The sequence below is a fragment of the Schistocerca gregaria genome, chromosome 2 (assembly GCF_023897955.1).
Source record: "Schistocerca gregaria isolate iqSchGreg1 chromosome 2, iqSchGreg1.2, whole genome shotgun sequence".
Taxonomy (NCBI): Eukaryota; Metazoa; Arthropoda; class Insecta; order Orthoptera; family Acrididae; genus Schistocerca; species Schistocerca gregaria.
In genome coordinates this window covers 196704737-196728075 of record NC_064921.1, presented here as the reverse complement: position 1 = coordinate 196728075, position 23339 = coordinate 196704737, and the positions used below count along the sequence as shown (strand labels likewise).

The 23339-nt window shown below is 39.2% G+C and overlaps 1 protein-coding gene across 1 annotated transcript in view; it reads right to left on the bottom strand.

The window, feature by feature from the left end:
* LOC126336665 (kinetochore protein NDC80 homolog) overlaps positions 1 to 23339 on the bottom strand; it is a 176871-nt gene that overhangs the window by 92643 nt on the left and 60889 nt on the right. Inside the window, exons 8-9 of the mRNA XM_050000612.1 lie at positions 7257 to 7369; positions 3249 to 3381 (exon numbers count right to left, since the gene is read on the bottom strand). Coding sequence (XP_049856569.1) covers positions 3249 to 3381; positions 7257 to 7369 — 246 coding nt within the window. The remainder of the gene's footprint in view (positions 1 to 3248; positions 3382 to 7256; positions 7370 to 23339) is intronic.

The window sequence follows — 23339 nt, the reverse complement described above, 5'->3', positions numbered from 1 at the left end:
AATGCTTCCAGTGGTTATTTGTTTAAGAACAACTTTTTGTTGTTCATTATTAAGATATGATTGCCTGAAAACATGCTGATGAGTTGACAGCAATGAGTTTTTGTTTATAAGTTCTAGAAGCCTATAACAGAAGAGCTTCTCAAGGATATTTGAGGAGCCATTGAGCTGATGTACAGGTCTTATTAACACCATTTCTGACCACGTTTTCAAGCTAGAGAGTGACCTTCACAGCCTTTAGAAGACTTGGAAACGTACATGTGGAAAACTAGTAATTAATAATATGCTTTGTAAGTTCCACAGTATAATGACCTGTTTAGTTTATAATATAGTCTGGATCATCATCAAAACCACATTTAAGTTTTGTTAATGAGCTCATTACCAACATGAACTCATCGTCTGACCTATTTCAGAAACACAAACCCTCTGGGAGGCGGGTTTGCAGTTTTCAGTGTGGTGCATAGTACGATTTTGAAAGCTGTTAAGAATAAGATAATTTGCTATTTTGCTAAAGTGGTCATTATAAATACTAGCTACTGAGTGGATAACAGATACTAAAGCATTTTTCTACTTTTAGGATAATAGTTTTCACCACTGGCTTTGAGCTAGTTTCAGATTTGATGATGATCTGTGTGGCTCAAGTTTTTTTTCTTTTTTATTTTTTTTAATATATTTGCAGACTTATTCAAATGGTACATGCGGATCACATTCAAGATGTAAATTCAATGTCTTAGAACTTAAGATGGGAGGAATTAGTCTCCATCCATTAGCACTTTGGAAAACAACGGTATCAATGCAGAGAATATTTTCTCATGAAATTGGTACTCTGTGCCTCAACATTTTTGAGATGGGACCTAACTAATAACATTATATACTAATTATGCTATTATGCTCCAGACTGCCTTGAAGAATCAAACATACCTGTTAACTAAAGCAACACTTTTACTGATGGGCTATTACCACAAAAATGCAGCCAAATTACAGATCTTTTTTTATTTAGCAATACAGTGCTTTGTAAAGAGAACCCTGTGCATACAGTCAATCTGGATACTGTGCAGACGTTTCATGCCACAAACATCCGAAAAAACTATGGACATCTCTGAGTGGCCACCAGACTTACCAGGTTCTTGTCCAACTCAACAACATACGGAAATTCAATGTTATGGAAGCATCACAACAGGGATGATGGTAGGAAATCATAAGAATGGTCAAATGTACCCAACAGAAGGTTCTAGGATGGCCGCAGCTTAAACAGGACTGCCTCATTATAATCAGTACAGATGTCATTATAAATGGAAGTTTGAATTTGGTAGTGAAGATAAAAAACCTGGCAAGGATTACAAAGGTTCAGTTTTGATAAACCGTAAGTCAGTGAAGTGAAATGGAAAGAAGATAAGGATTCATTATGAAAAAGAAGGCAAAGCAGAGTAGGGGAACAGAATGCTATAGGTAGGAAAGGAACCAAAAAAGGATAAACAAGAGAATATGGGCTTGGTAGTAGAAACAAGAGCAAATGAAGACTCCTGGAGTTTTGTAATAAATTTCAAGTACTAATAGCAAATACACTGTTCAAGAAACACAAGAGAAAGTGGTATAGTTCTAAAAGACGTGGCGATATGGGAGGATATCAATTGGATTAAATCATAGTGTGATCAAGACTCTGAAATCAAATACTGGGTTGTACAAATTAGTGGATAGTGTTAGAGGGACTAAACTATGAGCTCATTGGTCTCTCAGTCCTTTGTATGTCATGTTTCCAGAGAGAAAGGACACAAAAGAAAAATCCTGATGAACCTGACTGTATCCGAGAATCAAGAAAACAAAGAGATAGAAGCTAGTTGAAATGAGAGAGGGGTAAATAGGTGCCCCACCCAGAAAGCTGCTGGAGGCTCCCATGGAATGGGAGATACACTCTCTGCTGCTGACCATTGCTAGTTGTCTTCTGGCAATAGAGGCTGTAGAAGTAAGACAGACAAGTTGATACAGTTTCAAAACAGAGAACAATGATGATGAAACAGTAAACCAAGAACAGATGTAAAAGAATCAGAAGAATTAAAAGGATGATGGGAAGGGCAGGAACAAGGCCAGACCACGGAGCAAGGGCAGCTGTGACCCCCCCCCCCCCCCCAATTTATCCATAAAACAAATTGGTATTTGTAGCTACTTCAGTATAAACCTGAGTGGAAAAAGAAATTACACTGCAATTTTCTGAAAAACTGACATAATGAGAGGGCTGTGTGAAAATAGAGGTGGATTCTTAGACAAAATACAAACAGCCACCATATACTAAGTTCATACTTATAACATTATACTATTTATATGTAAACAAGTTGTCACAATGTCCAACTCAGAAGCCACTGAAACAATATTTATCAAACAATGGTAAGTCCACAATGGAATAACAGCAGCAGTCTTTTTGTTATGTATTTCTGCTGCCCTAAGTCTCCGCTAAATTGTTTTAACAATACTTATGTACTATAAGAATACAAGCTAAAGTGGCAAATGGGCCATTCATTTGCAAACTACAAATTATGGGACACATCAGCTGGGCTACTCTTACCTACAGGAGGTGAACTTTTTAGTACTGCCAGCACATCTTGCTCTTTATCTCCCTTCTGTCCTCAACACGTGGCTCGTGCACATCGTAGTGTCTGTGTGACTTGTTCATTCTTTTTAACTTCCCCAGCCTCTACCTCTCTCCTACCAGCGGACGATACTAATAATTCCAAAAGCTAGGAAGTTGTGCATACTTAAAAACAATTCCTGTTTTGGTTGATTCTATTGCTAAAATTACATTATTGCAACTCACTACCATGTATTAGGGAAAGAGTAAAAAATTAAGCAATGAATGGAATGAACGTCAATGAGGGCGAAATTCCATTACCGTCGGTACACATTTCAAAGTGAAAATATTAATTCTAACTTTTGGAACTAATTGTTCCTTCCTCAGAAAGGACAGAGGAATGCATTGGGGCAAGTTGGAAAGGAGTGGCAGGTCACTCAGAGGTAGCCAACTGTTGTGAGGACAAGACAACATACAGTTTTCGTGTTCCTCAAGGGATGTTGAATACAAAAATGAACATAACCTATATGACACCAACGTAATGTAATGCTATGTTATGTTTGTGACACTATACTAAAGTGGCAGTTGACAGTATGAAGTTATCTTTTTGTTGCATGATTAACACAGCTAATATGCCCTTTTATTAGTCTCACTACAGCGACCTATAAAAATAATGTATTCTACTTACCAAGCAAATGTAATTTATTTTCTCTCTCTTCAATTTGCCTTTCCCTTTCTTTTTTTACATTTTGCAGTTTGTTTAATTCCAACTGTACCATTTCCTCATCTTTACATAACCCATTCTTCTTGGTTTGTAACATCTAGAATAAAATTTTGTGATGAGAAAGAATTTTGAAAAGGTTGAAACATTCACCACAAAGTGTCTATGAAGTTAACAATGTAACAAAATATCTTACTACTTACAAAGAAACACATTCAAATTTACTTATAAAGAAAGTTCAATAAATCAGAATGCTACAATTCAGCATGAAATAACTGCTAGAAAGTAGAATGAAGTATTCTGTAACTCAGGACTTTGTGTAAATAGATCAATATTGAACACAGACATTCTGTGCAAAATAAGATGGTTCATTTCAGATAAAACATCCAAAGGATTACAGTATATTTCTAATCTGAGTTTAAAAAAGGGGTTTTATATAAAAAGAGCAGTTCACCTCACTTACTTTTAGTTCTCCATCATCCTGAGAATGTTGCAGTGGTGTACATTTAATGACAAGTCTGGAGATACTTTTCATTGTATCTTACTACTATTATTTTTATTATTAGTACAGCAATTAAGTGCTTACTAGTTACACACGAAGTTTAATGACAGATGATACTGGCAAACTGAAGCATTAAGTTACGCTGAAATGCTCAGTTTAAAATTGCATTTTGAGTTCTGGTATAGGAAAACAGCCCTGACTTGTCAGGAACTTTTACCTTTCATAAAGAGTTGACAAAATTTCTTTACTGATGCAACTATCTTACGCAGTCATTCGATGTATATATTGCAGAGTTCATAACCTATTCGAACCACAGCTTTAGTCCTTCCATCTACAAGATGGTGATATGGGTCCTTATATAACAGAAAATGCTATGCAATTGTCTTTACATGTGCCAGACTGTTGAACACAATTTATAGTCAATAATAACAATAACCACCACCATAACGAAATGAGACACAACATGCAGACTGAGAGGGAGACCTCCAACTAGAGGCTGTTCCAGAACAATGGAATGTGTCACACACTACAGAAAAAGAAATATGAGACAAAGTGATGAATGAAGACAATTCAGCAAGATAGCAAGCTCAGTGCAATTGCAGACAAGACCAATTCAATTCTCAGTGGCAACAATAGTGCAAGACAACTTTTTGCTGCCAACTTACCTACTTCTCCATCAAAATATCCGTGCCAAAAACATATTGTTCTGTCCCTCTTTCCCCTAAAGACAATGAAGTGTACGCACACTGTGTTGGCAATGTGGATCAAATGTGCGTACATTGCTCTGTAAGGTTGTTTGCAGTGGAGTTCAGTGACAATTCCATTACTACGTGTTGCCACAAGGGAGAGGTTAACTTAGCACCCATTTTAGTTAGTGAAGGACTTCAAAACCTCATAGAGCAGAAGACTGACTACAATAAGAACTACCAAGCAACTATTATACAATTTAATAATGCTCTGGTATTTACATCAGTTCAATTTAACTTGGCTCATCTTTCTGGCAGTGCTCCATTCTGTTTTAAGATGCATGGGCAGGTGTATTGTAGGGAAGGAAGTTTGCAACCTCCTGTCGGAGTCGGTTATACACATTATAATAATCTACTTAATGATTTAAAGGCATTTACTTTCCTTCAAAGTGGTGTCCATTACTCAGGAACACATTTTCAACAACTTGCCAGCAACCATAAAAAGTGATGTTACAAAAAGTGCTACTCAGGAGGACTCTGAGGAAATTGTTGGTACCAGACTGCTGCTACATCATCAAATCTCTTCAATCTAATTAATGATGTGACATGAACAGGGACCAGAAAAATTTACTTTTGCAATTAATGCTAATTCTGCATAAAAATTCAGTATTACCAAATGAATGCTATTTCATAACAAACTGTCTCCAGATGAACTATTTTGTCAGATATAGTTTTTAATATCTTCATTTTCTGCATACAAATATTTAAAAGTTAGCAATTTTTGGTTACTGATATTGGGACATCTGGTGAACTGTAATTTGGAAGGATACTGTGAATAATGTGTTTGCAAAATAAAAATGCAATGACATACATGTTTGCTCAATGCTCTGGAGTCATGTCAAATGCAGGCAGTCTAACAGTTTCTATAAGAAACACAATTTACAATGTTATGTAGGGCTCATTTGTGGGACACAGCATTTTGGAACAAAGAAAACTCGTACGTCTGTCTGCCAGCTAAAGTTCAAAGGTTGGTGTTTCGACTGTAGTCCTGTCAAATACCAACAGGTCAGGCCTAAAATATAGCTCATTTACAACTTGGGTACTATGCAACTGAGGTTGGCTGTTACAGAATGCTGTGTGTTGTGTGTTGCTCATTGTTCTTCTTTATTTTGGAATGGGTGAAGAGATTAATACTGACCCATCATGGAGTTCCAATTATGACCTTGAACACCAGAAGGGATTGGTGATCCCTGTTGACAAAGGTCAGTTCTGCTCTCCCAGAGAGACAAGACATGGCTGCCAGGAGAGAGGGAGGTGGGTCTTTTTTCCTCCACATCCCTACTCTCCTGCCTGGCAATCTTAATTCTAGTTTGTTTATACCCATGACTGCCAGTTTATGGTGTCCACACTCTGCCCTACAGTAACCAGAAAACCAAACCTGTCAACATATTTAGACCACACAAGAAGTCTTTTCCCAACATACAAATAGGGTTATTTTCAATTCTACTTCTACATTGAGTGCCTTGTTGGTTCCGTCTGCAATGCTGTCAAGGATAGGCTAGACACACATGAATTCCAACAGAGGATGACATCAATATTCTATTGATTTTGTAATTATAAACTGGCTTGGAAAAGTAAAATAATGTTGAGAAACACCTTAAATCAGAGAAACATTCTGTTCGCTGGTGGAAAAATGCTGCTGTTTCCCTGCAGAAACAGTGATTTATTGGATATTAAATTGAGCCAAAAGAAGTAACAAGAAAAAACAATTTCTGGGAAAACACTGTTTCCAATTGCTCCCCAACCACAAATTTTCTTTAACAGTCAGTTTCCAAGCACTAAGGCTTCATCTTCAGGCATGCACTGTGGCAAAATTTTAAATTTGTACCACCACTCATATAAAAATACATGATGCAAATTTCGTCATTTTCGGATGCTACATTTTCAGGTGGCTAAACATTAGAAAGACATACTCATTTCACATCTAAATAGAATTGGCAGTACATCTCGAATTTAATCACCAGTTTCAGATGCTCAATAGTTGCTTCTAATCATTTGGTAGTCCTTAATTGTATAGATAAAAAATCTACTCACCAATTGGTGACAGAACACACACATAAAAGACTGTTGCGATTGGCAAGCTTTAGGAGCCAGCAGCTCCTTTAGTTGAAGGGGAAGGAAGAAGAGTGAAGGAAAACGAGTGGAGCGGTCTAGGAAAAGGGCTAGATTTTGGGAAAGTCACCCAGAACCGTAGGTCAGGGGAGATTTACACTAAGTCTCTCCTGACCTACAGTTCTGGGTGCCTTTCCCAAAATCTAGCCCTTTTCCTAGACTTCTCCAGTGAATCTGAGTATATAATCAGAAATTTCTAACCACTATCTCTCATGTGGGACAAATGATTATTTAAGATGGGTAAAAGGGAAAAAAACCATGATATATCATACTATTTAAAACAATAGCAATCACGAGCAAAGAAAGTAATCTTAAACTGTTAAAAAAGTTAGTGTAATGAATGGATGTGCTGTTCAGAGGTGGAAACATTGCAAGTTCCAGTGCTTTCAAAGCAAACAATTTTCCTGTGTATTAGAGGCAAGGAAAAACACGAAGGAGCTGATACAATATGCCATACCATGCTAAATAGGCAAAAAATTCACTAGTTGCAGCTATCATGCTGTAAATAAATACTGTGTCCTAACTGTGAGCATGTGTTAAATATGTATATTTTACTTGCATGAAATTGCACAATTTTATCAGGAAAATATCTTATTAAATAGTGTCCAAGAGTACCTGCACTGCTTCTTCTAAGTTTGTGCAATTATTCTTGTCCAGCTCCATTTCCAAGATTTTTATCTCTTCTTCCAAAGCATTTAAATCTTCCTCATCAACAGGATGTAGTTGTTCTGCAACAAAAAAATTTAAAATTCAATTCGAGCTTTAAAAGATGGGGACAAAGGCAATAACTACAATTTTCATTTTTATGGCATAATAACAATAATAATATAATCCAATTAACTGAATAAAAATGATAAAGTAATTTGATCAGATTTAGAAAATTTAAAAATTTCACTGCATGTGAAGAGATTTGAACCTATGACCTTCCACATGCCAGGTCTACATGCTAACCACTACGCTATGATATCACACTGCAGAGAGTTGTATTATGACTCTGGCAACCATGTCGGCTTCCTGTTGTGTCATGCGATGCTCCCCTAATGTAAGCCAATCTCTGTGTTTGTAATAACTGTATGTGTGGTTCTGTATCGGGTCTTGGGCAGAAAAAGTATCCATTAATTTTTGGTTAGTTATTTCATTGGTATCAACTTTCGAGAGTGTGTGTGTGTGTGTGTGTGTGTGTGTGTGTGTGTGTGTGTGTGTGTGTGTTTTCTTCATCTACATGAAAGCAAAAAATCTATACACAAAGTAAACATGATAAAAACATAAAATAATTACAATGTATATAATGTATACTTAGTAACAACTTAATGCCTGTTGTGACAATGAAGCTTGGCTTCAGAAACAGAAGCAAGTAAAATACTTAAGTTGCTAAAGCAACAACTAGCTGATAGTATAAAATGTTACTGAAAGTATTAATAGAAAAATAGAAGAAACTAGTGTCCACATAACAGCAGATTTAAATGATGAACTGAAAGAAAATAATGACAATGACAAAACATTATTTGCCGCTTTAAACACTAAATTCAATACTGAGCACAAATTTTGAAATGTTATCTTCGACCTTACAGAGGTCAGGCGTATCTATTAAAACCTTAACAGACAAACTGGGTATTATAAATACTACAATAGAAGATCAATAGAAGATGTTTTAGATGTTATGTTTAATGCAAAACAGGATATCACACAAGGAACTATTATTAGTAATGTAACTGAAGCAACAAAAGTGACTTCACAGCTCAAATAACACAGCAAGAAAGAAAGTTAACAGATAACATCAAACAATGGAAAATCCAGCATGGACTGTAACAACCCCCCCCCCCACACACACACACACACAAAGTGCGCACTTGCAAATGCAACTCACACAAATGCACATGTCCATAGTCTCTGGCAGCTGAAGCCAGACTATGAGCAGCAGCAGTGCATGATGGGAGACACATCTGGATGGGAGTAAGGAGGAGGCTGGGGCAGGGAAGGAAGAGGATAGCAGAGTAGGGTTGGCGGTCGTTAAAGTGCTGCTGGTCGGGAGGTTAGACAGAGAGGCGAGAGGTGGGGTAGTGGAAAGCAAAAGAAGTAAGAAGACTAGGTGCATTGGTGGAATAGAGGCCTGTGTAGTGTTGGAATGGGAACAGGGAAGGGGAGAGATGTGTGTGGACAATGACTAACGAAGTTTGAGGCCAGGAGGGTTATGGGAAAGTAGGATATATTGCAGGGAGAGCTCCCACCTGTGCAGTTCAGAAAAGCTGGTGTTGGTGAGAAGGATCCATATGGCACAGGCTGTGATGCAGTTGTTGAAATGAAGAACATCATGTTGTACAGTGTGCTCAGCAGCAGGGTGGTCCAGTTGTTTGTTGGCCACAGTTTGCCATGCCCACATAGAATGCAGCACAGTGGTTCCACCTTAGCTTTTAGATCACAAGACTGGTTTGATAGGTAACCCTGCCTCTGATGGGATAGGTGATGTTTGTGACCTGACTGGAGTAGGAGATGGTGGGAGGATGTTGGGAGCAGTGGTTGTGTAGGGATGGGCGAAGATATTGTGGAGGTTCGGTGGGTGACAGAATACAACTGAGTGAAAGGGGGGGGAGGGGGGTGCAGGGTAGTGGGTAGAACATTTCTCATTCCAGGGCACGGTGAGAGGTACATGAAACCTTGGTGGAAAATATAATTCAGTTGGTCCAGTCCTGGGTGGTACTCAGTTACAAGTGAATGACAGGACTTTGGGAGATGGTGCATGACTGGTAAGATAGGGCACGGGAGATTTGTTTTTGTACAAGGTTCAGAGGATAATTACAGTCTGTAAAGGCCTCAGGGAGACCCTCGGTATATTTTGAGAGGTACCACCCATTGCTGGCAATTGGTAGGTTTGATATGGACAGAGGTACTGATGTAGCCATCTTTGATGTAGTCGTCAACATCTAGGAAGATGGTTTATTGGGTTGAGTAGGACAGGTGAAGGGAATGGGGGAGAAAGTGTTGAGGTTCTGGAGGAATGTGGATAGGGTGTCCTCACCTTTGATACAGATCACGAAGATGTCACCAATGAATCCGACCCTGTGAGGGTTTTAGGATTCTGGCTGTTTCGGAAGGATTCCTCTAGATGTCCCATGAATAAGTTTGCATATGACGATGTCATGTGAGTGCTCACAGCAGTACCCTGGATTTGTTTGTAGGTAATACCTTCAAAAGAGAAGTAATTGTGGGTGAGGATATAGTTGGTCATGGCAACTAGGAAGGAGGTTGTTGATCTGGAATCTGTCAGGCGTTGGGAAAGGTAGTATTCAATAGCGATAAGGCCATTGGGATTAGGAATGTTTGAGTAAAGGCAGATGGTGTCAATAGTGATGAGCAGGGCACTGTGTAGTAAAGGGATAGGAACTGTGGAGAGTTGGTGGAGGAAATGGTTGGTACCTTTTAGATAGAGGGGTAGGTTGCAGGTAATAGGCTGAAGGTGTTGTCTTCTAGAGTAGAGATTCTCTCAGTAGGGGCACAGAACCGCCCACAATGGGCGTCCTGGGTGGCTTCAGCCTATTAACCGCAATCTACCCTCCTATATAGAAGATACCAACCATTTCCTCCATTGACTCTCCACAGTTCCTGTTACCTTACCACATGGTGCCCTGCTCGTCACAATTGATGCCAGTTTACCCAGAACCATGGGTCAGGGGAGACTTACCGTATGGGATGGGAAGGAAAGCTTTCCTTCTCATCCTGTACCCGTGGTTCAGGGTGACTTTCCCAAAATTTACCCTTTTTTCTAGACCTCGCAAGACCTTTTCCTTCACCCTTCTTTCTTCCCCTTCAACCCTTCTGCCTGAAGAAGAGCCACTGGCTTCGAAAACTTGCCAGCCACAACAGTCTTTTAGGTGTGTGTTCTGCTGCCACTTGGTGAGTAGACTTTTTTTATCTTCTTCTTCATCTTGGACAGTTTCCAGCCTCTGGCCAGGTCTATATGGAACACAGGCCTCTCCATCGTCTTCTGTCTTACCACCATCTCTCCGTCTTCAGCTTGGTCCAGCCTCCCCCTTTCTTCTGTACACATTCCTCTATTTCTTTCAGCCATCTGTCTCTCAGTCTTCCTCTTGGTCTCTTTCCTTCCAGTTTCATCTCATGTATCCTCCTGGGTATCCTCTTCTCCTCCATTCTCTTAACATGTCCATACCATCTCAGCCTTGATTTCTCTATCTCCTTCTGTAATGCTTCCACCTTCATTAGCTCCCTGATCCTCTAATTTCTTAACCTGTCTATCTTTGTCACTTCAATACTGTTTCTCAAGAATTTCATCTCACTAGCTTGTACTCTGCTTTTCTCTCTTCCTTTCATAATCCAGGTTTCTGATGCAGATGTCAGCATCGGGACATAGTATGACCGGTATATAACCTTTTTACTGGTTTGGGGTACATCCTTGCTCCATATCAGGTTTCTGATACTCTTCCAAAATGCTTCTGCTTTTCTCCCCTGCTCGTTTATTTCTGTGTCGTATCTTCCATCATCCTGTATCAGGCTTCCTAGGTACTTGAAACTCTCCTCTCTCCTCAATTGTTCCCCACCGTTTGTTATTCCAGTTGTTTCTTTCTCCTCCTTTCTTGTTGTGATAATCATCTCACTTTTTCTCACACTAAATTTCATCCCATATTCTTGTACTATTCATTCCCATACACCCAGCTGCTCTTGTACTTCCTCCTCTTTATTTCCCTAAGTCATCAGATCATCTGCAAACACCATGGCTTTCATCTTCCTTTCACCAGTTACTTGTGCTACTGTACTCATTATATCATCCATCACTACAATGAAGAGTAATAGCGAAAGTGCACTTCCATGCCTCAAGCCATTCTTCTGTTCTATCCAAGCTGATCTCTCTCCTCCCAATTTCACACCGCTCACACTTCCATGGTACATTTCCGTTATCCTTCCAAATAATCTGTTTTGCTACTCCTCTATTCTCCAGGGCTTTCCACACTTTGCTTCTATGTACACTATTATATGCTTTTTCAATGTCCAGGAAGGTCATTTTTTATCTATCCAATTAAATAATTTTATGAATAATTGATGGTTTTCCTTGTTGGATTACAGTTAATAGCATTCATAAACAATGGATATGGACTTTTGGAGTTCTTAAGTGTATAGGCACATATGAAGAAATTTTATTAATTTAAAGATTTGAGTAAAAAAGTCACAGAATATACAAGCTTGCTAGACCTGTCAGAAAGTAAGAGAGGATAATAAGGGTATAGGTTATACATGTATCCTCTTATACAGAAAGGATTGCATGATTTAACAGCAACAGATTTTTGCAGGCCTTTGTCAACCAGTAGAAGAGGAGTAGAGGAAGTGTTGATTGTTGGTCCAAATATGTAACTTTATATCCAATCAAACACGCCAACACCAATATAGAAATTCACTTTATACATAATTATTTTACTGGTGTAGGGAAACCTAAAGAGACTTTTAACCGGTAATGGCACGCAATTTGTCAGCCATAACATTAAAGAATTCCTAGAATGTGGAGGAGTATGCCACATAAACACATCTAAATATAACATTTGTGAATGTCTCATAAAAGAAATCGGTTGGTAACGCAGGCCATACTGTTCAAACAGATATACAGCTTGGGCACAGAAAATACCACAGTTTGAAGTAATACTTAATGAACTTCCACATTTATCGGCTGTTTTATCTCCCATCAAAACACTGCAAAGTAAATTCATAGACGAGCCCCTGTTGAAATTCTTTAAATGGCCATACAATGATGATAATGTACATGGAGACAACTCCGAATATGTTGTAAAAGAAAATTTACAATGAACAGCAGATAAATGGCTGTGTAAATATAATGAAAAAGCTACGATACCTACCTTTGATATGATAGCAGGTCAGCAACTGGAAGTAGTTAATTCCATAAATTATCTGGGAGTAGCCATTAGGAGTGATTTAAAATGGAATGACCATATAAAATTAATCATCAGTAAAGCAGATGCCAGATAGATTCATTGGAAGAATCCTAAACAAATGCAGTCCGAAAACAAAGGAAGTAGTTCACAGTACACTTGTTTGCCCACTGCTTGAATACTGCTCACTGGTGTGGGATCCATACCAGATAGGGTTGATAAAAGAGAGAGAGAAGGTCCAACGGAGAGCAGCGCACTTCATCACAGGATCATTTAGTAATCCCAAAAGCGTTACGGAGATGATAGATAAACTCCAGTGGAAGACTCTGCAACAGAGATGCTCAGTAGCTCGGTATGGGCTTTTGTTGAAGTTCCAAGAACAACTTCACCGAGGAGTCGAGCAGTATATTGCTCCCTTTCATATATATCTCGTGAAGAGACCATGAGGATAAAATCAGAGATTAGAGCCCACACAGAGGCATACCGACAATCTTTCTTTCCACGAACAATACGAGACTGGAACAGAAGGGAGCACCAATAGAGGTACTCAAGGTACCCTCCACCATATACTGCCAGGTGGCTTGCGGAGTATGGATGTAGATGTAGAAAGACTTGGTACTAATTAAGGAAGTGCATCATAGCTCAAATTTGAAGATAGAAACAAATAAATTATTCCCTCGATATAGCGGTCATTACAAAGTTTTAAATGTACCACATCTTACAGCAATTATCTTGGTTGATCTAGAAACCGGTCAAGGAAAGGGATTATATAATACTGATATGTTCAAGCAGTATAAGACACCATTAAATTAAACTTGAGGAAGAAACACACTAACAACAAAGATCTTGCTTAATTATGAAAGTGTACACGAAAGTGCTGTCAATTGTTATTTAATCAGCAGATAAGTATTCTTTTAATGTAAGGTCACTGACCAAAGAGCCAGGTTACTTACAATCACATGGTAAAAATAATATATAAATTTGAGAATTGGAATAATGTCATGAATGCACATGAATATTGCTGACATGAAAACAATGCAAAAAGACATAAAATAAAAAATATAACATTTATTTAGTATATACAGAATATTACAAAGCTGGTCTACACAGTGACAAACTCCTGCTTTTGTGACACAAAGGACTTGGACAAATGACACAATTTGGTCATGTCCTGTTTTTGAGGGGAATAAAGGACATATCAATGAAATAATGTATGACAGGCTAAATGACCCACATAAATCATGATAAAAGAATCTGGTGGGTTAAAATAGGAAGTATTATCGATGTACGTCGAAAACACTTTCGTGAGAAAAATACACATGAAAATAGTTATTGATACTAGAGGTCAAGCGCAAAAAAGAGATAAGGTGTTGAAATCATAACAAATTAAAATTAAAGGAAAAGTATTAACAAATTTCTTCGTTTCTGATCAATAAAGTTGTTACAGTTGCTGACCAGTACTATCGGACAAAAATAAGACATACAAAGAATGTGGACTCAGGAAGGGTTGGATATTATGGAGGCAGACAGATCCTGGAGTGACTGATCTATAGTACTGGCCAGGTCCATTCACAAGAGAAATGGCCCATACCATTTTTATGAAACAGTTGAGGGTGGGTCACTTTCATGTACAAATAAAAATAGGTTGTGCAGTACTAACCCAAAAATGGGATGGTTCAGCTATGACGAAACACACCGGGAAAGTGCTGGTAGATAGGCACAATAAAAAAACACACAAACACACACACAAAATTTCAAGCTTTTGCAACCAACGGCTGCTTCGTCAGGAAAGAGGGAAGGAGAGGGAAAGATGAAAGGATGTGGGTTTTAAGGGAGAGGGTAAGGAGTCATTCCAATCCCAGGAGTGGAAAGACTTACCTTAGGGGGGAAAAAAGGACAGGTATACACTCGCATACACATACACATATCCATCTGCACATACACAGACACAAGCAGACATTTGTAAAAGCAAAGAGTTTGGGCAGAGATGTCAGTCAAGGCGGAAGTACAAAGACAAAGATGTTGTTGAATGACAGGTGATGTATGAGCGGTGGCAACTTGAAATTAGCAGAGGTTGAGGCCTTGAAGGTAACGAGAAGAGAGGATATACTGCAGGGCAAGTTCCCATCTCCGGAGTTCTGACAGGTTGGTGTTAGTGGGAAGTATCCAGATAACCTGGACGGTGTAACACTGTGTCAAGATGTGCTGGCCGTGCCCCAAGGCATGTTTAGCCACAGGGTGATCCTCATTACCAACAAACACTGTCTACCTGTGTCCATTCATGCGAATGGACAGTTTGTTGCTGGTCATTCCTACATAGAAAGCTTCACAGTGTAGGCAGGTCAGTTGGTATATCACGTGAAAGCTTTCACATGTGGCTCTGCCTTTGATCGTGTACACCTTCCGGGTTAAAGGACTGGAGTAGGTGGTGGTGGTGGTGGGAGGGTGCATTGGACAGGTTTTACACCGGGGGCGGTTACAAGGGTAGGAGCCAGAGGGTAGGGAAGGTGGTTTGGGGATTTCATAGGGATTAACTAAGAGGTTACAAAGGTTAGGTGCATGGCGGAAAGACACTCTTGGTGGAGTGGGAAGGATTTCATGAAGGATGGATCTCATTTCAGGGCAGGATTTGAGGAAGTCGTATCCCTGCTGGAGAGCCACATTCAGAGTCTGATCCAGTCCTGGAAAGTATCCTGTCACAAGTGGGGCACTTTTGGGGTGGTTCTGTGGGAGGTTCTGGCTTTGAGGGGATGAGGAAGTGGCTCTGGTTATTTGCTTCTGTACCAGATCATGAGGGTAGTTGCGCGATGCGAAAGCTGTTTTCAGGTTGTTGGTGTAATGGTTCAGGGATTCCGGGCTGGAGCAGATTCGTTTGCCACGAAGACCTAGGCTGTAGGGAAAGGACCATTTGATGTGGAATGGGTGGCATCTGTCATAATGGAGGTACTGTTGTTTGTTGGTGGGTCTGATGTGGACGGATGTGTGAAGCTGGCCATTGGACAGATGGAGGTCAGCGTCAAGGAAAGTGGCATGGGATTTGGAGTAGGACCAGGTGAATCTGATGAAACCAAAGGAGTTGAGGTTGGAGAGGAAATTATGGAGTTGTTCTTCACTGTGAGTTCAGATCATGAAGATGTCATCAATAAATCTGTACCAAACGTTGCGTTGGTAGGCCTGGGTAACCTTCCTCTAAGCGACCCATGAATAGGTTGGCGTACGAGGGGGCCATCCTGGTATCGATGGCTGTTCCCTTTAATTGTTGGTATGTCTGGCCTTCGAAAGTGAAGAAGTTGTGAGTCAGGATGCAGTGCGCAGCAAAATCCTCTCCTGTGCCAACCTCTTCATCTCAGAGTAGCACTTGCAACCTACATCTTCAATTATTTGCTGGATGTATTCCAGTCTTTGTCTTCCTCTACAGTTTTTGCCCACTACAGCTCCCTCTCGTACCATGGAAGTAATTTCCTGATGTCTTAATAGATGCCCTATCATCCTGTTCCTACTCCTTATTCGTGTTTTCCACATATTCCTTTCCTCTCTGATTCCGCACAGAACCTCCTCATTACTTACCTTATCAGTCCACCTAATTTACAACATTCGTTTGTAGCACATTTCAAATGCTTCAATTCTCTTCTGTTCCAGGTTCTCCACAGTAAATGTTTCACTACCTTAGAATGCTGTGGCTCCAAATGTAGATTCTCAGAAATATCTTCCTCAAATTAAGGCATATGTTTAATACTAATAGACTTCTCTTGGCCAGGAATTCCCTTTTTGCCAGTACTAGCCTGCTTTTGATGTTCCCCTTGCTCCATCTCTCATTGGTTATTTCACTGCCTAGGTAGCAGAATTCCTCAACTTCAACTACTTCATGACCACCAATCCTTATGTTAAGTTTCTCATTGTTCTCATTTCTGTTATTTCTCATTACTTTCATCTTTTTTCAATTTACTCTCAACCCACATTCAGTAGTCATTAGACTGTTCATTCCATTCAGCAGATCTTTTAATTCTTCTTAACTTTCACTGAAGATAGTGATGTCATCAGTGATTGTACCATTGATATCCCTTAACCTTGAATTTTAATCTCACTACCTTTCTGCCCCCATGAACCATGGACCTTGCCATTGGTGGGGAGGCTTGCGTGCCTCAGTGATACAGATGGCCGTACCGTAGGTGCAACCACAACGGAGGGGTATCTGTTGAGAGGCCAGACAAACGTGTGGTTCCTGAAGAGGGGCAGCAACCTTTTCAGTAGTTGCAGGGGCAACAGTCTGTATGATTGACTGATCTGGTCTTTCAACACTAACCAAAACGGCCTGGCTGTGCTAGTACTGCGAACGGCTGAAAGTAAGGGGAAACTACAGCCGTAATTTTTCCGAGGGCATGCAGCTTTACTGTATGGTTAAATGATGATGGCGTCCTCTTGGGTAAAATATTCCGGAGGTAAAATAGTCCCCCATTTGGATTTCCGGGTGGGGACAACTCAAGATGATGTCATTATCAGGAAAAAGAAAACTGGCGTTCTACGAATTGGAGCGTGGAATGTCAGATCCCTTAATCGGCCAGGTAGGTTAGAAAATTTAAAAAGGGAAATTGATAGGTTGAAGTTAGATATAGTGGGAATTAGTGAAGTTCGGTGGCAGGAGAACAAGACTTCTGTCAGGTGACTACAGGGTTATAAATACAATATCAAATAGGGGTAATGCAGGAGTTGGTTTAATAATGAATAGGAAAATAGGAATTCGGGTAAGCTACTACAAACAGCATAGTGAACGCATTATTGTGGCCAAGATAGACACGAAGCCCACGCCTACTATACAGTAGTACAAGTTTATATGCCAACTAGCTCTGCAGATGACGAAGAAACTGATGAAATGTATGATGAGATAAAAGAAATTATTCATGTAATGAAGGGAGACGAAAATTTAATAGTCATGGGTGACTGGAATTCGAGAGTAGGAAAAGGGAGAGAAGGAAACATAGTGGGTGAATATGAATTGGGGGAGAGAAATTAAAGAGGAAGCCATCTGGTAGAATTTTGCGCAGAGCATAACTTAATCATAACTAACATTTGGTTCAAGAATCATAAAAGAAGGTTGTATACATGGGAGAATCCTGGAGATACTGGAAGGTTTCAGATAGATTATATAATGGTAAGACAGAGATTTAGGAACCAGATTTTAAATTGTAAGACATTTCCAGGTGCAGATGTGGACTCGGACCACAATCTATTGGTTATGAACTGTAGATTAAAACTGAAGAAATTGCAAAAAGGTGGGAATTTAAGGAGATGGGACTTGAAAAAACTGACTAAACCAGAGGTTGTACAGAGGTTCAGAGAGAGCATAAGGGAACAATTGACAGGAATGGGGGGAAAGAAATACAGAAAAAGAAGAATGGGTAGCGCTAAGGGATGAAGTAGTGAAGGCAGCAGAGGATCAAGTAGGTAAAAAGACGATGGCTAGTAGAAATCCTTGGGTAACAGAAGAAATATTGAATTTAATTGATGAATGGAGAAAACATAAAAATGCAGTAAATGAAGCAGGCAAAAAGGAGTACTAACGTCTCAAAAATGTGATTGACAGAAAGTGCAAAATGGCTAAGCAGGGATGGTTAGAGGACAAATGAAACGATGTAGAGGCTTATCTCACTATGGGTAAGATAGATACTGCATACAGGAAAATTAAAGAGACCTTTGGAGAAAAGAGAGCCACTTGTATGAATATCAAGAGCATTGATGGAAACCCAGTTCTAAGCAAAGAAGGGAAAGCAGAAAGGTGGAAGGAGTATAGAGAGGGTCTATACAAGGGCGATGTACTTCAGGACAATATTATGGAAATGGAAGAGGATGTAGATGAAGATGAAATGGGAGATACGATACTGCGTGAAGACTTTGACAGAGCACTGAAACACCTGAGTTGAAACAAGGCCCTAGGAGTAGACAACATTCCATTGGAACTACTGATGGCCTTGGGAGAGCCAGTCGTGACAAAACTCTACCATCTGGTGAGCATGATGTATGAGACAGGCGAAATACCCTCAGACTTCAAGAAGAATATAATAATTCCAATCCCAAAAAAAGCAGGTGTTGACAGACGTGAAAATTACCGAACTATCAGTTTAATAAGTTACAGCTGCAAAATACTAATGTGAATCCTTTACAGATGAATGGCAAAACTGGTAGAAGCCGACCTCGGCAAAGATCAGTTTGGATTCCGCAGAAATATTGGAACACATGAGGCAATACTGACCCTACGACTTATCTTAGAAGCTAGATTAAGGAAGGGCAAACCTACGTTTCTAGCATTTGTAGACTTAGAGAAAGCTTTTGACAATGTTGACTGGAATACTCTCTTTCAAATTCTGAAGGTGGCAGGGGTAAAATACAGGGAGCGTAAGGTTATTTACAATTTGTACAGAAACCAGATGGCAGTTATAAGAGTCGAGGGGCACGAAAGGGAAGCAGTGGTTGGGAAAGGAGTGAGACAGGGTTGTAGCCTCTCCCCGATGTTATTCAATCTGTATATTGAGCAAGCAGTAAAGGAAACAAAAGAAAAATTTGGAGTAGGTATTAAAATTCATGGAGAAGAAGTAAAAACTTTGAGGTTCACCGATGACATTGTAATTCTGTCAGAGACGGCAAAGGACTTGGAAGAGCAGTTGAACGGCATCGATAGTGTCTTGAAAGGAGGATATAAGATGAACATCAACAAAAGCAAAACGAGGATAATGGAATGTAGTCAAATTAAATCGGGTGATGCTGAGGGAATTAGATTAGGAAATGAGTCACTTCAAGTAGTAAAGGAGGTTTGCTATTTGGGGAGCAAAATAACTGATGATGGTCGAAGTAGAGAGGATATAAAATGTCGTCTGGCAATGGGAAGGAAAGGGTTTCTGAAGAAGAGAAATTTGTTAACATCGAGTATAGATTTAAGTGTCAGGAAGTAGTTTGTTTCTGAAAGTATTTGTATGGAGTGTAGCAATGTATGGAAGTGAAACATGGACGATAAATAGTTTAGACCAGAATAGAATAGAAGCTTTCGAAATGTGGTGCTACAGAAGAATACTGAAGATCAGATGGGTAGATCACATAACTAATGAGGAGGTACTGAATAGAATTTAGCATTGGAGGGCAGCGTGGAGGGTATAAATCGTAGAGGGAGACCAAGAGATGAATACACTAAGCAGATTCAGAAGGATGTAGGTTGCAGTAAGTACCGGGAGATGAAGAAGCTTGCACAGGATAGAGTAGCATGGAGAGCTGCATCAAACCAGTCTCAGGACTGAAGACAACAACAACAACAACAACAACAACCGAACCTTTCTCTTATTTCCATCATTGCTTCTTCAATATACAGAATGAACATTAGGGGTGAAAGACTACATTCCTGTCTTATGCCCTTTTTAATTCAAACACTTTGTTCTTGCCCGTCTACTCTTATTAGTCCCTCTTGGCTCTTGTACATTATTCATCTCTCTCTGTAGCTTACCCCTAATTTTCTCAGAATTCTGAAAATCTTGCATCATTTTACATTTCCTAACATTTTTCCACGTTGACAAATCCTATGAACGTATCTTGATTTTTCTTTAGTCTTGCTTCTGTTATCAACTGCAATGCCAGAAATACCTCTCTGACTTCACCTTTCCTAAAGCCAAACTGATCCTTATCTAACACATGCTCAGTTTTCTCTTCCATTCTTCTGTATATTATTCTTTTCAGCAATCTGGATACTTCAGCTGCTAAGCTGATTGTGCAATAATTCTCGTGCTTGTCAGCTCTTGCACTTTTCATAATTGTGCGGGTGATACTTTTTCAAAAGTCAGATGGTATGTTGCCAGACATATACATTCTACACACCTATGTGAATAGTCGTTTTGTTGCCATGTCCCCCAATGATTTTAGAACTTCTGATGGAATTTCATCTATCACTTCTGCCTCAGTTGATCTTAAGCCCTCCAAAGCTCTTTGAAATTCTGATTCTAATACTGTGTCCCCCATCTCTTCTAAATCGACTCTTGTTTCTTCTTCTATAACATCGGATAAATCTTCCCCTCATAGAGGCCTTCAATGTACTCTTTCCATCACCCCACTCTCCTCTCCATTTAACAGTGGAATTCCCATTGCACTCTTAATGTTACCACCCTTGCTTTTAATTTCACTGAGAGTTGTTTTGACTTTCCTCTATGCTGAATCAGTCCTTCCAGTAATCATTTCTTTTTCAATATCTTCACATTTTTCATGCAGCCATTTTATCTTAGCTTCCCTGCCCTTCCTATTTATTTCATTCGTCAGTGACTTGTACTTCTGTATTCCCAAATTTCCCTGCACATTTTTGTACTTCATTCTTTCATCAATCAACTGAAGTATTTCTTCTGTTACTTGGTGATACCAAACTAAATTGAACCAACTAACACGAACAAAACCCAAATAGATACTTATTTTTCATTGTGAGCGATTGCTGGTAAAATTACGTCAACGTCATTGAATTTGGCCAGTTTGTTGGTAGTGGATTCTAGTGTAGGGAGGCATTGTGTTTTACGTTAGTAAGGAGTTTCTTACCTTTTGATCACTTTGTCAAGTAATACCAATGGTCGTTTACAACCAATATAGACGATGATGTGCTGGGAATTACCTTTGTCATATGACTGGGTAGAGCCACAACCCAGCTTTTTGCCTAGCAGTGAGCACAGAAAATACCTTTGCAGACATATGTGATGTCTTGCTATAAACATCATTAAATTTATTGCTGGCCAGATTGAGAAAGGAGAATCGTTACTGAGAGAGAAGCTGATGGAGCATTAAGTTGATAGTGTACATGAGGAGGAACATTATGCTTGTACAGAGTAAGTTTCAAGCATCTTTCCTAAAGATGAAGAAGCTGAGTGCACACAATAAATATCTCACTGACAATATACCGTATTTACCCATTTTACATTTACAGATGAAGTTTTGGCTACTGGAGTCATGTGTACATTAATTTTGAAGAATTCGCAAGGGTTGGTCAAGTAAAGGATACTTGCTCTCTAACATGCTTGAGATTTCCCAATAAGCTGAAGTGCTCAATTCAGTACCAATCTGGCTCAATCAATCACGTGACATTTGGTTTGCGTGGCACTAATGCAAGGGATACATAAGAAACTATGAACTAGATGCCACTACTGTCTATTGTTAGGTTTAAAATCTGACCAATTCTCTGTAATAAAACACAACATAGCATTGAATTCTGTCATCTTACAAACTCTTGTTGTATCTCAACAGGTTTGCAATGAAAGTTCTCACACATGTATGGATACTGTATACAAATATTTATGCTGTTTTTTAATTAAAGGTAATACGGAAAGGTGAAAATTTATTTCTTCAAAAAAAACATTATGTGATTCTGAGCACAAGTCAACAAATCATTTAGTTATCACAGAGACTGTAATGATATACAAGCAGTTTTCAAATCAGAAATCTGACCATTGTTCATGTACTAGACAACCAGATAAAAACGTTACCACCTTTTAATCAGCTTTAGAACAAGGTGACATTCAAAAGAAGCAAAAAAGAAAATTAATCCAGAACTAAATGTCTAAAAATCGAAACAGATAATATTAAGCTGACTGTAATTGTTATTGTGAGAACAAATTACAGCAGCAAGACTCACCTTGGAGGGAGTGCCAACAGATTACCACTAGATTGGAGGACAAGTGAAAGTTTGAGAATTGGACTGAATTGTGATTGGGATCTTTTATTTATGTATTAGTCAATCTTGTTACATATGACCTGCACCCTAGCAGTTTGTTTCACAGTTGCTCAAGTACAGCACTACAAAAGGATTGAAGAGGGAACAGTGACACCAGCTTGGCTGCAAACTAGGATAAAGATGGGGTATGGGGACAGGAGGGTGGTCAGTGGGCAGCAAATTTGGCTGTTCTGTCAACCAAGGGACTCTATATCATGCACTTGGGATGTTTGTGAACATTTACCACATTTAAACTACAGTTTGCCTGAAGCCATTTGAATTGATTATAAAATCAGACAAAGACACAATAGCATACATTTCTGCAGGAGACAGTAAAAGTACAGATAGAGGTCAGTGGCCCATTTACATGTTTCCTGCAGCAATATTGTCGATGCTCACTGTGATGTATGACGGGAATGAAAGGGAGTGTGTCAGCTGGTGGTGGTCGTGCGCAGTCAATGAGAGAGCAATGGGCAAATGGCATGTTTGGAAGCAAGAAACATTGTAACATTCTCATGTCAGTATAGAAGGGAAATCCGATACATATTCAGCCAAAAAAACCTGTGTTCTCAGGTCCCACCACAACAAAAAATTTGCAACATATTCGGAAGGAACAACCAAATATTTGTGACAACAAGGATGTAAATTTCACAGCTGTGTTATTAGGATGGTGATGACGATTAAAAATATTGGTACCTCTCACGAGACACTTAATAAACAAAAAAGGTAGTGACAAGAAAAATTAATGTAAACCATTTCTTTTTGTTTATTTTATTTCTCCTTGTTGTATCAAAATGCAGGCAATCAATAACTTGCCTAAGTTTAGAATAGGTGTAACACTAAAGTTTTAGGCAGGTACTTTATGTCAATAACACAGTTTGTAATTTTGATTAGTCAGAATATGCTAAAAATAAATTTTCCTCGAGGAGCCGCTTAAAAAATGGTGGTTGTCTTATATTAAGGGCTGTCTTGTTGTACTCGGTAAATATGGTACACAAATGTGCTGTTAGGCAACAATTTCTGCAGCAATATGAACAATAATAAAGAAGTAACTTAGCAAAATCTTCACAACTTTTGTTCTACAGA